Source organism: Oryzias melastigma, linkage group LG9, assembly GCF_002922805.2.
Source record: "Oryzias melastigma strain HK-1 linkage group LG9, ASM292280v2, whole genome shotgun sequence".
NCBI lineage: Eukaryota > Metazoa > Chordata > Actinopteri > Beloniformes > Adrianichthyidae > Oryzias > Oryzias melastigma.
In genome coordinates this window covers 6,093,201-6,106,903 of record NC_050520.1, presented here as the reverse complement: position 1 = coordinate 6,106,903, position 13,703 = coordinate 6,093,201, and the positions used below count along the sequence as shown (strand labels likewise).

General features: G+C 37.2%; 1 protein-coding gene across 1 annotated transcript in view; it reads left to right on the top strand.

Moving 5' to 3' along the window:
• LOC112148879 (transducin-like enhancer protein 4) overlaps nt 1-13,703 on the top strand; it is a 50,902-nt gene that overhangs the window by 8,975 nt on the left and 28,224 nt on the right. The window contains exon 5 of the mRNA XM_036213617.1: nt 12,807-12,869. Within this exon, the coding sequence (XP_036069510.1) occupies nt 12,807-12,869 (63 nt within the window). The remainder of the gene's footprint in view (nt 1-12,806; nt 12,870-13,703) is intronic.

Here is a 13,703-nt window from a genome sequence, read left to right as displayed (position 1 = left end):
ATTAATTCTTCTTTGACAGCATCTTAAAGACTCACTCAGATGGGGAGGATGTTTTTAGGTGTGTTTAACATGTTTCTGATGATGGAGGACATATATTAAGAAAAAATAAACTGAAAGTTGCATTTCTGAGCATTTCTTTTTTTTTTAAATAGTTGTAAATTAGGAGCAGAATGCAGTTTTAAAAAGAGCTTAGCGTATTTTTGAGCTATAAGCATAAGTCCTAACATCTAAAAATGCATAATAAAGAGAAAAAAAAAATCATATATAAGTTACATTTGAACTGTTCTTTAGTATTTGTTTCACTTGTGGGAGAAAAAGGTGATTCACGCGTCAAATACAATGCAAAAAGTGTTCATTAATTAGACTCTCCCACCTTCTTCTAGATGACTGTATACCTCATTTTCTATGCATTGAAGACTTGGATAATGTTTTAGATTTTTTAAGGGGTCATACTATGATTTTCTTAAGCCTTTCAGAATAAACTATATCCATATATATATATAAATATATATATAAATTCATATTTTACCTTTGGAACACTAAAAAACAAATTATTTACGAAATATGAGTTATTTTCATGTTTTTTTTCCCTCCGCCTGCTGCTGTGTGTCGGTGCCGCCCCTTTCATGATGTTATCCTAGATCCTTTCTTTCTTTGTTTGTCCCACAAAAATAAACAGAACCCAAACTTCTTCAAAGATGGATGCACATACCACATATCTGCCTTTATTAGCCCTGGTTATTGCTACACCTGGTTCACAACACAAATACTTTGCTTCTGCACAACTGTGCCCGACGGTGAGGGCTTAACCCCTGTGCTATCCTAGGCATGTTTACATTACAAGTGGGGTCATCTGGATTCTACATGTCAGTGTTGAGAATTTTTTTTTCCAAGGATTTTTTATCATCACTGCTGTCTGTTGGACACAAAACATCCTTTCCACCTTTATCATAGGAGGGATCACACATCAATGTAAGGGTGGGGTCATCTGGACCCCATGAGAGAGTAGGAGGGTTAAAAGAGCCCCACGTCTGAAGTAACGAACACCTGTTTGAGCTGGAATTTATTGAAGACAGAACAGAACTGGAAGATATTATTAATACTGCAATTAGTGTTGCTGTTTGCACAAAGGGAGGAGAGGAAGAAATTTCATCGGTGCTTTGTATGCCCTGTACTCAGCATATTTGACAAATAAAAACCTACTTGACTTGACTTGACTTGATATTCTGCATCTAAAGTGAACTTTTTTTGCTCATCACCAATAGCTCTGTGGAGAAACTGGGTGTTGGTGTCAGACTGGGGATGGTGCTGGCAGAGCAGACTCTTCCTGGAGGGGGCGGTTCACATCGTGCTGACATCAGCATGATACCACCCCTCTTGTTTTTGTGGGTTTCGGAGGGGCTGCTGCTCAAAATACAGCTTTGGGTTTTTTATAGAGAGGAATGAACAGTATATGCACTAAAAACCACAAAAAGTAGCATTTTCATGATATGGCCCTTTTAAGGAATCCACAAAAAATCAGTAATCATGTCTCCAAAGCGCCACGGTCCTCCCCGACCAGCTCTGGCAGGAAGTTATGCCAAGACACACGAGAAAATCTGGTTAATTTTCAAAAAATAACAATTTTTTTTTACTGTAAAATACTGCGATTGACAAATATGATCATATATTTTTGTCTAAACAGAATGTAGAGATGAAAATAAACACACAAAAACAACGTACAGACGTACAGACACTGACACATACACATATGCACACAGACCAAACTATGCAAAAAAAGCACAACTTATACTATGAAAAATATGTTATTTGTGAAACCAAAAATACCCCGGCTGGGCTGCACGCTTCACGCCAAAAGTCCCACATACAACTCGCAAGTGAATTTCTAATAAACTCCTGCCGCTCTACATAATCTCTAGAAAACAACAATTTGTTTTTTTATATTTAAGCTAAAAACAGCATAATTATAATCAAAAGAGCCCTGGTAACCCTTTAAAATAGATTAAAAGAGGAGAGTCTTTTCTGACTGGCTGCAACATTCTTAAAGAATTGAATAATCCAACATAAATGTATGAGCTCTTTTTCAGCTTCAGTTGTTGAAAAATTCTTACAAGTTTCATTTATCAGGAAGATCAAATTTTCTCCTTGTTGATACTAGAGTTGTATGTTATACAGCGTCCGCCCACTGATTTGTTCCTTTTCATCTGGAGGAAGATTCTCCAGCAGCTCACAAACAGGGTCACAGATGGATTCAATACCCATGATCTCACCTTGGAGTTTGTGGCTCGTCTGTGTGACCCCAGAGTCCTCTAAACTAACAATACGCCCCATGGATGGACCTGCTTTGAGTTCCAGACTTGGGGACTCATTGTTTGCTTGTTTCTTGTCATTTATTCACCGTCAATGGACGGGTCGAGGTCGAAGCCGAGTCTTAATTGTGGCTGAAACAAACTCCTGAGGTTTGAACAAACAGCAGGACGCTTTCTGAGGAAAAATAATCATAAAAAAAGGAGCTTAGCTTTTTGGATTTGGTCTGTGCAGTGTTGACGCGCTGAACAAAGAGGCTCACTTCCCTGCTCTCTGGCCTACAGTCGCTATGGTTTGCCACCGATGTAAAATGTCAGCTGAAATTGGTTGTGTTGCATGGTGGAAAATCACCTCCATTTTTATTTCTGCTCCGGTGCCTTTGTTTCCATTTTGAGTCCAATATCTCAGGGTCAGTTCTTCAAAGGGAATAGCCACAGGTATAAAACAATCTACATTTTTCTATATTTCTAAATAATTCAAAGCATGATTTATAGTTGTTTTTCATTTCATTCTAGGTTTTAATTTTTACATGTTAATATTTCGGTCTTTTATGTTTAAATAAAAACTAAGAAGTCTATCAAAGCATAAAAGACACAAGTTTCATGATAAGTCTTGGGGAACAATAACAGCTTTAATTAAAATCGAAATTCTCATTATTAATATGAATGATTGGTGGTTTTTAGATGTGTGTGGTTGTCCGGTGTCCAGGTTAAATCCCGCTTTCCTGCAACAGTAGCTGGGTAGATTCCAGCAACCTTGTGACAGGGATAAGCAGGTATGGATGGATGGATATATGTATAATCCACCCGCCTGGAGCAACTTTTGGCTTAAAGTAAATTCTATTCAGACAGAAATTGTAGATGATGGAAGTTTTTGGGTTTATACAAACTTATTTTGGAGGTTTCTCTTCTCAGTAAGTTTCAATCATTTTATCTTTAAAGTCCCCCTCTGATGAAAAATAAAAACTACTAAAAACTACTACTAATTACTTTAGTTTTCTCTGTCTGGTCCTTAACTCATCCACATGTTAAATGTGTTGATGTTGGAGGATTCTATTGAAACATAATAATTATCTATAGAAAAAAAATACAAAATCGACTCTGGACGTGTTTTTTATCTTTTTTTTGTGCTTTTTTTTGCAATAAGGAGGACATATATTAAAAAAAAAAGTATTTTTTTATTCAAATAGTTGTGAATCAGGAGCAGATAAACATATACATCTTGAAATAGAGCTTATTTGTGACGTAGAAAATACTCCTGGTCTGAGCTCTCAGTAATGGGGAAGGGAACGGGGGTGTGGTTGCTCTTCACCGATGGTCCCGCCCACAACTCAGGAGAATTTCCAATTAACTAATGCAGTTCTACAAAAACTATGTTCTAGAAAATTACACTTTTTAAAAAAATGGCTAAAAACTGCATAATCTTGATTAAAAGCTTTGAAAATGGATGAAAAGAGGATCGGAGGGGACTTTAAGGACCATGTATGCTTTGCCTAATTATTTTATTTTTATTTATTAGTTTTGACAATGACCTTGTAGATTAAAAGGCATCTCTGCAAATGCATTAGAGTTAGCTAAAAGGCTATTTTACATTTGTTTGTCCATGAATTGCTGCTGATATTCTTTGGATAAAAGTCTCATTCATATTAAAAGTTATGATTTAACATCAGAATTGTCAATGGTGCAACTATTTTTTTAGATGATAAAAAGCAAATTAAAACCTTTATTGGTTTCATCTGAATAAAATAATGCAGATTTTATTAAAAAAAAAATAAAAAAAAGCTTCAGTAATAGAGTCGCTTGGATAACTCTGAATTTCTGAATAGAAGATTTGACCTCAGGAAGTGTTTCAGTTGAAAGTTCAGTCGAGGAAGTTTGGAAATGTGACTTCCGAGAACAAACAGAACGAACGGATATTATCCAGCCCTCACAACTGGTGGAGCAGAGGAAGTAGGTCTTGCATGTCTTGACTTTTTAAACTGCAGCACAGATTGGTGTTTGCCTTAAGCAGTACCATCAGTTCATTTTCCAGCTGTATAAATATTGAGCACGGTCAACACCTAACACTAAGATTCCCTTGAGCATGGCACTTAAACTCCAATCTGCTGCCTCAGTGGAGGATCCCAAAGACTAATATGTAAGGGACAGCTCCCCAGTGTAAATGAATAGGGAAGGCAGAAAAAGGCATGTGTGCTTAGCTTGTATAAAGATTTAATATGAAATGAAATGTCAGAGTTTTAGGTGGTCTGTGTTGTTTATGAGTAAATTAACCTTTCTGATAGTCTGATAACCTTTTGATCTATTTTAAAAGTGTTGCGGGGTCTTTTAATTATGATTTTTAGCCAAAAAAAAAAAAAAAAACAGGTGTTTTCTTGGACATAACTTCTAGGGCTGGGTATCGACATTATTTTCCAGAATCGATTTGATTCAATTCACCAGAGCCTGGATCGATTCAATTCAGAATTTTATTTTTATTTTTTTATTTTTACGATTCTCTCAATCAAATTAGATTCAATTCAACTTTGACTTTACATGGTTTACACACTTAGACACATTTGTTTAGAAATACATTAATAATCTATATGTTTTGAAGATATTTATATTCATCTGATACACTTCATATACTGTAAAATGTATTAGTGAAATTATAATTAAATTGTTAATACCATACAGTGTTACATGGATTCTCAAACAGAGAAATTCCAACAATTGTTCGGCCTCTCCTGGAGGGCGTTTCAGTTTGGCCACTAGATGGCGATCGTGCTATAGCAGAACAATTATTACAGAAGAAGAAGAAATTGGAGCAAAAAGGTTTGTTAGTATCCAAATGTGTTCTTTTAGTCAGCAATGTATGTTTAGGTCCACAGTGTGCTAGCATTAGCTGTCGTATGGTAAATCCCATTATACGTTAGCATCAAGCTAACGTAGTATTAGGACTGTAGGACTGTAGTATTACATGCATTAGATTGATCTCTACTTTTATGGATCGATTTTTGATCTATTAAAGTTAGATCAATTCAGATCGATTCATCGATTTTATCAACGCAGCCATAATAGTTTCTGCAGAGTGACGGGAGTTTGTTAGTACGCCTGCCCATACTTCCCATCATCCATCTAGCTTATAGACCCTCACACCTCTAACCTAACATTACCGGTGCAACAAAAATGGCGCACAATAATGGAGCCATCCAGCCGTACAGTTTTAGCCGAGTACAGTTTGGACGAAAAAAATAAAGTTGTACATCTACATCCGTCTACAAGTGGATGTATCGAAATATGGAGGAACAAGGAGTGTAATGCCCGCCAGCTTATTTTCTACGTCTCAAATACGCCTCATCTAAACTGCATATTTTTGTCTGCTCCACGATCACAACAATTCGAATAAATAATGCAATTTTATTTTTAATTTTCTTTATAGATGTCCTCCATAATGAGAAAAATTACCAAAAGACACACTTTTCACCAAAGTGGGTCTTTAAAGTTCCACTCCAACTATAGTTTTATCTGTTTTCAGAGTGGTTTTTTGATGATGCCGTTGTTAGCCAAAATCAAAAAGTCTGTCATCATCTGCGACATATTTTCTGCAGGGCGGCAGGAGCTCATCAGAAATTTGCCTCTGACTTGTAACCCTCCATTGGTAGCATTTTTTTCTTTAAGTGCTCCCCCACTATCTTACAGCCCCTAACATTAGCATAGCACAAGGGTCTGCAACCTGCAGCTCCAGAGCCACGTCTGGGTCTTCTACTCCTCCATTGTGGCTCTGTGGTTAAAGAAAAATACAAAGCTTTTAGTTAAAAAAAAAGTAACGATAAAGTAAAGTTTAAAAGAAGTGAAATAACTTATCACTCTGTGAGCCTCCAAAGCACAGTAGCCATAGTGGTTTAATAATCGAGAACTAAACATTTTGAGAATTTTCAGTGTTTTAAGTGTGGCTCGTAGTTAAAAAAAAACACAGTTAATTAGCTATTTTGTAATTTTGCAATGTTATATTAATGAATTTCTGGCTAAGAAGCACCATAAACGTTTAAAAATATTAATTTATATTTTTCATTGCTGGCATTACACTACTTACCACTAGATTTACTTCATTGAGATGATCCTATGTGACACAGGAAGTCTTGTGAACCTCTTTTAAAAGTTATAAACTGTTTCCTATTTTCTCTTAAAGTTTGTTTTATTTATGCCAAAAAAGTTTATTTATACTTCTCATAAAAATAACAATAACATAAATACAACATTTTCTAAAGGATGTGTGGCTCCCACTGGGTTGTGGTCAGTGAGAAATCGACCAACATGGCTCCTTAAGTGTTAAAGGTTGCAGATCCCTGGCAAAGCAAAAAAAAAAAAAAAAACTTACAATATGGACTTATTGAGCCAGATTCCTGTTGAAATGAGCAAAATTAAGCCGTTAATGGATCTTTTTGTCTGGAATCTGATCTTTTTTAAACCGCAGGTTTCTATCTGCTCCTGATCAATCACAATTTGAATAAAGAAATAGCCAGAAACTCATTTTTAATTATAAATTATTTTATAGATGTACTCCATCGTGAGAAAAATATTACAAGGACATGCTAAAAATATGATTTTCATTGGAGTGGGTCTTTAAAGAGGATGCTTTAAATGTATGGTGAAAAGTCTAATCTGGTCTAATTTGTAAAAATTGCACACTTTTTAAATCTTTTGTGTACCTCTATTACCTGCAGATCTTCTTTTTTAAACACTTTTATGGAAGATTCAGGAGCAGAGGTACATGGGGGATCAATGTGCACAGTCACAGGTGCTAATTATTTTTTTGACTGAGTGTTTGTCTTTTTTGAGACGGATTCCTCCGTCGATCCCAGTATTTTAGGTTCCATGAATACCAAGGATAAAGCTTTTGTTTGTACAAGTTCACCTTTTGAAAACGGCTAACTAGAGAAGATGTTCCTGTCTGCGGTTCCCTCATAAATGCCTCCTCCACAAGTATTCATGCTGAAGTGCTTTTCTTGTTTAACTGCGAGAGGAAATGCTTTTCAGACGGAGCGGTACCAACTGAACATTAAAACTAAAAGAAGTGATGCTCCCGGTGTCCCAGGAGCCCATTAGTATGCATTTCTGTGAGAAACCGTCTTTTGTCTGTGTTTATGTTTGGACTTGAGTTGCACTGCGAGCACTCCCATTGGGACGGTGGATCAAGCAATTTCCTGCCAAAGAAAAATCTCACCTCACTCTCTTGAGAGAGTAAGTGCTTATAATCTTTAAAAGCCAAGCCTTGGGTTTGGTAAAAACATCTGATAAATACAGAGAAGTCTGTGAAGGTGAGCAAAGCCTCTGCTTGTGGATTAGTGCATCTACGTGCGTGCACGTTTGTGTCTATGTGGGCTGTGCTGCTGCTGTGCTGCTGCTGTGTTGCTGGCGCTGATGGATTTATTTTAGTGGGTGCTGTGGGTTTGCTGTCGTTGCCTCTGGGGGCGTCTGTTAGCACTGATACCAAACTTCACCTCTTGCAGGGTTATACACATGAAACAAGGAGACATGTTTTATTCACGAAGGCTTTTAATGTCTCTTAATTTAACCTACTAAGTGAAAAAAAAAATCTCCCATTTCCTTTCAGCCTTCTACTCAAGTGATGTTCCATTTCCTTTCATTGTCTGAAAGACAGAATCCTATTTTTCTTTTAAAAAAATCAATCTGCAAGATTGATATTGATTATTGTGAGAAGAGTTTAGTAAATAACATAAGCCCTTGAGATGCCAGTCAATCACAAAAACAAAAAAAGGACAATTTTAAGCTGATTTACATCATTTTTTATATGTGATGTAATCTGTCAAGACAATAGAATCAGAGGTCAGTGTTTTAGTATCAGATGTGTTTTGGCAGTAAAACACTGAAGATCATCAAATATTTTGCTTATGCACAATTAATGCATTTTTTTTTGTAAGTATATGCTATATTCACTCCATATAATATTTTTGCTGCAGGGACTTCGAATTTCAATGATAAGTCAATGTACAGATGTGACTATGGAAGTTTTTTTGAGCCATAATTCAAAGTATTGTGCAATTCTCAATTGACAATTCAATTTACAATTTGATGATTTGAAAAACGTATTTTTCTATTGACAATTCAATGTTAAATTCAGACTTTTAATATAAAAATACATTTTGCAATTTAGAATTTATTATTAAATTTTACAATTCAATATGAAAATTTTCAAAAAAATATTGAATAAACACAAAAGTAATTGGATTGTCATGGGTTTTTGAGGTCATAATTCAAATGTCAATGCATTTTGCAGTTTATAATTCAATATTTAAAATGACACTTCAATAAATGGTTTACTTTAAATTAGTTTTAAAGTAACTTAAAATCCATTGCATTGTAAAACGAGGTATTTTTTTTGTGTCAGGACTAAAATCAACTTGCAAAACAACGCCCCCCTGGTGTAATGCATTAAAGTTTCAATACTGAAATATATCTTTGACCAGAGATTATTACAGTTTTGAACTGCTCAAAAAAATAATGCAATTTTTGAAACTCTGAAAGTGTTTAGATACTTTGTTTTTTTTACACTAATGTATGCAGAGTTTATTGAACAGGATTAAATAAAGTTTACAGCTTATGAAGATACTTTATAAAAGTTTATCTGATGTCGTTGCATTGTAGGAGCAGATATAGGCTCCAGCAACACCCCCTCTTGCCCTTACGCTGCATAATGGGTGCAGGTGATGGATTTTTATGCTGTTATTTGAAAAGGAGAATGACAAAACACGATAGATTAAAAAAAAAAGCAAATAACACATTACAAATTGGGCTAACTCCAGCATTGTCTTCTAAACAGCAGCATATATTCATCTCACTTCTGCACCAATGTAGATTACGGAGGTTGCTCTACAAAAATAATATTTATTTTTATTTATTTCATGTCAGGTTTTCTTCAAAAACTATTTGTTAACCTTAGATATCATGTATTTATATTTATAGATATATGTATTTTGTTCATAACATTTTTTTTTTTTTTCTATTAGAAAAAATATATATTTTTATTTACAAGAAATAATGTAAAGTTGGATTTACAACCTTGACTTTATGAAACATTTATAACATTGATTTTAATGCTTTATTTGTCAAACATCAGCAGAATATTCTAATTCTTACCTCCTTTTAGTGATGGAATATCCTCTGTTTCCCTCTAAAACCTTCAGTATTGTGTGTATATGTGAAAAATTCAAGTGAAAACAGCAGATTTTATCCATTAATATAGAGTGTGATCACATCAGGTATTTAAAATTGGCTTTAGTTTTCTGAATGGACTTATAGTGGCTCAATTTCCTTAGGTTTAATGGTGTGGTTTGACGTTTAAAAACACAAATACAAACAAAAATCACAGAATATGCTTTTAAGTCTCCTCATTCTTCCTGTTTTGGTTCTCTGACACAGTAAAATCTTTGGTTACAGCATTCAGAGGTCAGAAAATACTGCAGCTTTGGAAGAAAGACGCGTGTGTGTAAAGGAAAAACAACATTCAGTTTTGGTTTCCATTTCAAATTTCAAGCTGCAGCTGTTCCTGCAATGCCAACCTGGGGAAGTCTTTATCGCCAAAATGAGTTCAGTCTGACTTTGGCACAAATTTGTCTCTGCTTCAGCGCTGACACTTGTCATCTGTCTGACACGTGTCTGTCCTTCTGTCAGGAAAGGTGTAGCCAGCAGGGTGCAAGCTGAGTGTTGAGCATCCTGGAAGGGAGAACACAAGTGTGCAGCTGCTGCTAAGTTAACACAGAACACCTTGATTGCAAAAAATCTACAGCTGGATCTCAAGGCCAAAGTCTTCCAGCTCAGGAATGATGACGCACTAGATACTAACAGGTGAAAAAATGAGGAGTGGTAAATATTATTGTTTCCAAACATTAGCAAATGAAAGCTTCATTCCTCCGTATTCTTCGCGTTTGTGTTTGAGAGTGTACAGATGCTCCTCATGAAGCTTTCTAATCAGTATTTTCACTCGTATTTGTGGAAGTGAATTCATGTTCCGTCATATTTTCATAGTTAAATATGTTGTTCTTGCACTTTTTCTACTTTTTAAAACAACACACATTGGCAGTGTTTCCCCTTTAAAACAGGATGGGGCCGCAGATCCATAAAAGTCATAAATTTAAAAAGTCTTAAATTTAATTTGGCCTTAAAATCATCAAACTGTCTTTAATTCTGGTATTTTTTTCTTGTTGCGACGTGACTTCCTGTCACTATAAAAAGTTAATGCGATGAACTGTCATAAGGTCGTGAACGGTCATAAATCTTTTAACCTCAGCTATCTAATTGGCTCATGCTCCTTGGTGTGGGAAAATGCAAATTCATGAAGAAAGTTATAGAAACTTGGCATAATAAGGATCATCTTTACTACTTTCTCTGAAGACCCAAAGGGCTTTACAGTCACGATGCCATTCACACACTGACGTAAGCTCCGCTGCTGAACACTGGCACTAACTTATAAACCACCAGGACCAATGTGGGGTTCATTGTCTTGCTCAAAGACACTTTGACACATGGGCGCTGAGCGTCCAACATGGCTTTTCATTTTTGTTCCACTTGTAATGTAATGTTTGGGAAGTGAGGGGCTGTAAGCTAACAGGAAAGCTGGTAACATAAAAGTTTCATTCACTCCAGGCACCTAGTTTCAATGTTAATTCAATGTACATTAACTTATACAGCGATCTGGGGCTGCGGAGTTGCCAGAGTCTGTCCTGGTTACTGTTGGACGAGTGCGGGATACACATGGACAGGTCACTCCTGTCGCAGAGCCTATGGAACTGAAGCAATCTTGTGCGCTACGCTAGTCAGCTGCCCAGTGGACAGCATGGTGAGCTCCGCTGTCCCTGGGCTTGGTAGAGTTAGCAGGGTCGCTGCCCTGGGCAGCAGAACCTGCTATGTTGGCCTGCTTTCGCAGGCATGATTGCTCTAGCTCTGTGGGGTAATTATGTTTTTCTTATTTTTATCAAGACAATAATAAAAAGAGCGCTCCAAAACATATAAACCGAAGCTACTCACTCAACATCATCCACGTTTTCCATGACGTGGCAACAAATGAAGTCCAGAAAAACTTTGGTTTTGCTCCGCGGCGGGGCAACAATGCTATTAGCAGTAAATTTGACACGTGTCAAAAGATAGACGGCAGTCGTGAATTTGACACATTAATGGCGTCCGATGTGAATGCAGCATTAGGATGTCGGAAGGTAAGAATGGGATTATTTTCCATGCCAACAATTTTCGAAAATTGTTGGCATGGTCATGAATGGAAACAGCAGAACGAACTGCTTTTTAAATACCGCTGGGCGGCTGATGGTCGGATGGCTATAGTGGGAAACCGACATCTGGAGCACATCGTCCAATCAGAACTTCTGACGATCTGGCCAAAGAGAAAAAATGTAGTGCTTGAAAATTAATTGTCGGAAGCCCCTCCCCCTGCTGGAGCTGGCTGCAAAAAACAAACATAATTTGTGCCCACAGTCATTGGCTGGATATCCTCGCCCAAAACCCCCGTTTATAAGCTTTCAACCATTTTTCCAGTTTCTTCTCTCTTTATTTGATTTTTTTGCCACATTTTGCATCAGCAATCAGCTGATTCACAGTGAAAAAGCAGCATTTTGTCTGCTTTTTTTCTAGAGGTAAACAGGTGTACCTATACAAATGTAAACACTTGGTAAAATTGACTTGAAAGATATAAAACGATTAACGCTCTCCGTCCCATTTGAGGCTTTTCTAGCACACTAGACAGTTAGTTTATTCACATTTTAAAGCTTAAAAGCTGATACTTCTGAAAAGTTTTTTAAAAATCATTTTTGAAAGGGTTTCCTGAAGTTCAGGAAATGTCCGCTTACACAACCGGCCAACATTCCGCTAATTTCAGCTTTCGGCTAGAGATGGATTCTGGCACCTTCTTGCTTGTGACTAGAGGTCCCTCGATCTGGCTCCCATCGACCTATGGCCGCCTGATCCACAACCTCAAAATGTGCCTGTTCAACCACTGACTGATGTTAAGTTTTAGAGAAAAATTGTCAGGTCGTTGTAAAATTGTAACTTTTACTTAAAAACATCACGCAGTGGGTAAAACTGTGACTGCTACCTCCTGATTACAAATGTCACTACACGACCACCTACTGAATTTGATGAAAAACCTGCATTCAGGTCGCCACGCGTGACATTCTGGGTTATATGACCTTGGCATTAGACACACAGGTTGGAGCCAAACCTAAAATCTTCCGTTCATTTATTCCAATGCATCAGAGGTCGCAAAATTTTAGTTTCAAACAAAATATTTGATATATAAATGTAATAATGTGATGCATTTACTGTAAAATAGGAGACTTTAGTGGAACTACAGTAACCAGGCCTCACAGAAGTGGAACGTGGGATGTCAGCTGAGCTGATCTCAGCAGATGTGGGTTGTGTGAGGAGGAAGACGCTCTGGTGTACGCCGGTGAGCTTGATTGTGTTTTTTTTCTTTCCCTCCCTTCTGTCTCGCAGGCGGAGATTGTCAAACGGCTGAACGCAATCTGCGCCCAAGTCATTCCCTTCCTCTCCCAAGAGGTAAGACCTAACAAAGCCTGTCACTGCGACTTAAGAAGGAGGTGGGTGATAGAGAGGGGAAAGGAGGGAGGAAAGAGGACAGAATGCATAAAAGAAGAGAAGTGTGTGGTGGTTTCTCAGGCAAAAGAGCAAATATGAACACACAAACACACACTCATGCACAGGGCCGTGCGCGCTCACACAGATTATCCTGAGCTAATCCTCCCTGCTCAGGATAGGCAGATATGCGGTGAATTTATCAAATGTCTCCCACCAACATATGCTGGGGCCAGCGGCACAGTGTGTCAGACAAAATACCTTTGTGTTCAGATGCAGTTTATTTGTGCGCACACACAGTGGTGGGTGTGCAGTTTGCATTTACACAGTGTGTTTAATGTGCACGCTGAGGTGTGTGTGTGTTTATGCTATAAATCCTCCCTCTAAGGAGTTAAAAGTGTGTGTGTGTTGAGGGGTGGGAACAGCAGGAATGAGTGAGTGAGGACTCCAAAAGCTCTCCTCCAGATTAGCCATGGATTAGGAGGTTTTAGGATGGATTAGGAATAATGGCATTAGACTGTGATGCAGCTACACAGCCCTGAGGCCCACAGAGAGGAGAGGAAGCTGCTTTGTGTTGATTGCACAGTCTTGTTTACTGTGTTTGCACATGAAATGCTACACATTCACAGCAGCACTTTGGTCATGCAGCCTCAGCTTTTCTTCTCTTTTTCTAAAATGTTCTGATATTGTTTCTCTGTGTATTTATTATTTGAAAGCTCTATTGTTGCTACATACACGTATGGTGTCAAACATGTATCAACAGGTATACATTACCATTACCACATATACACTTAGATA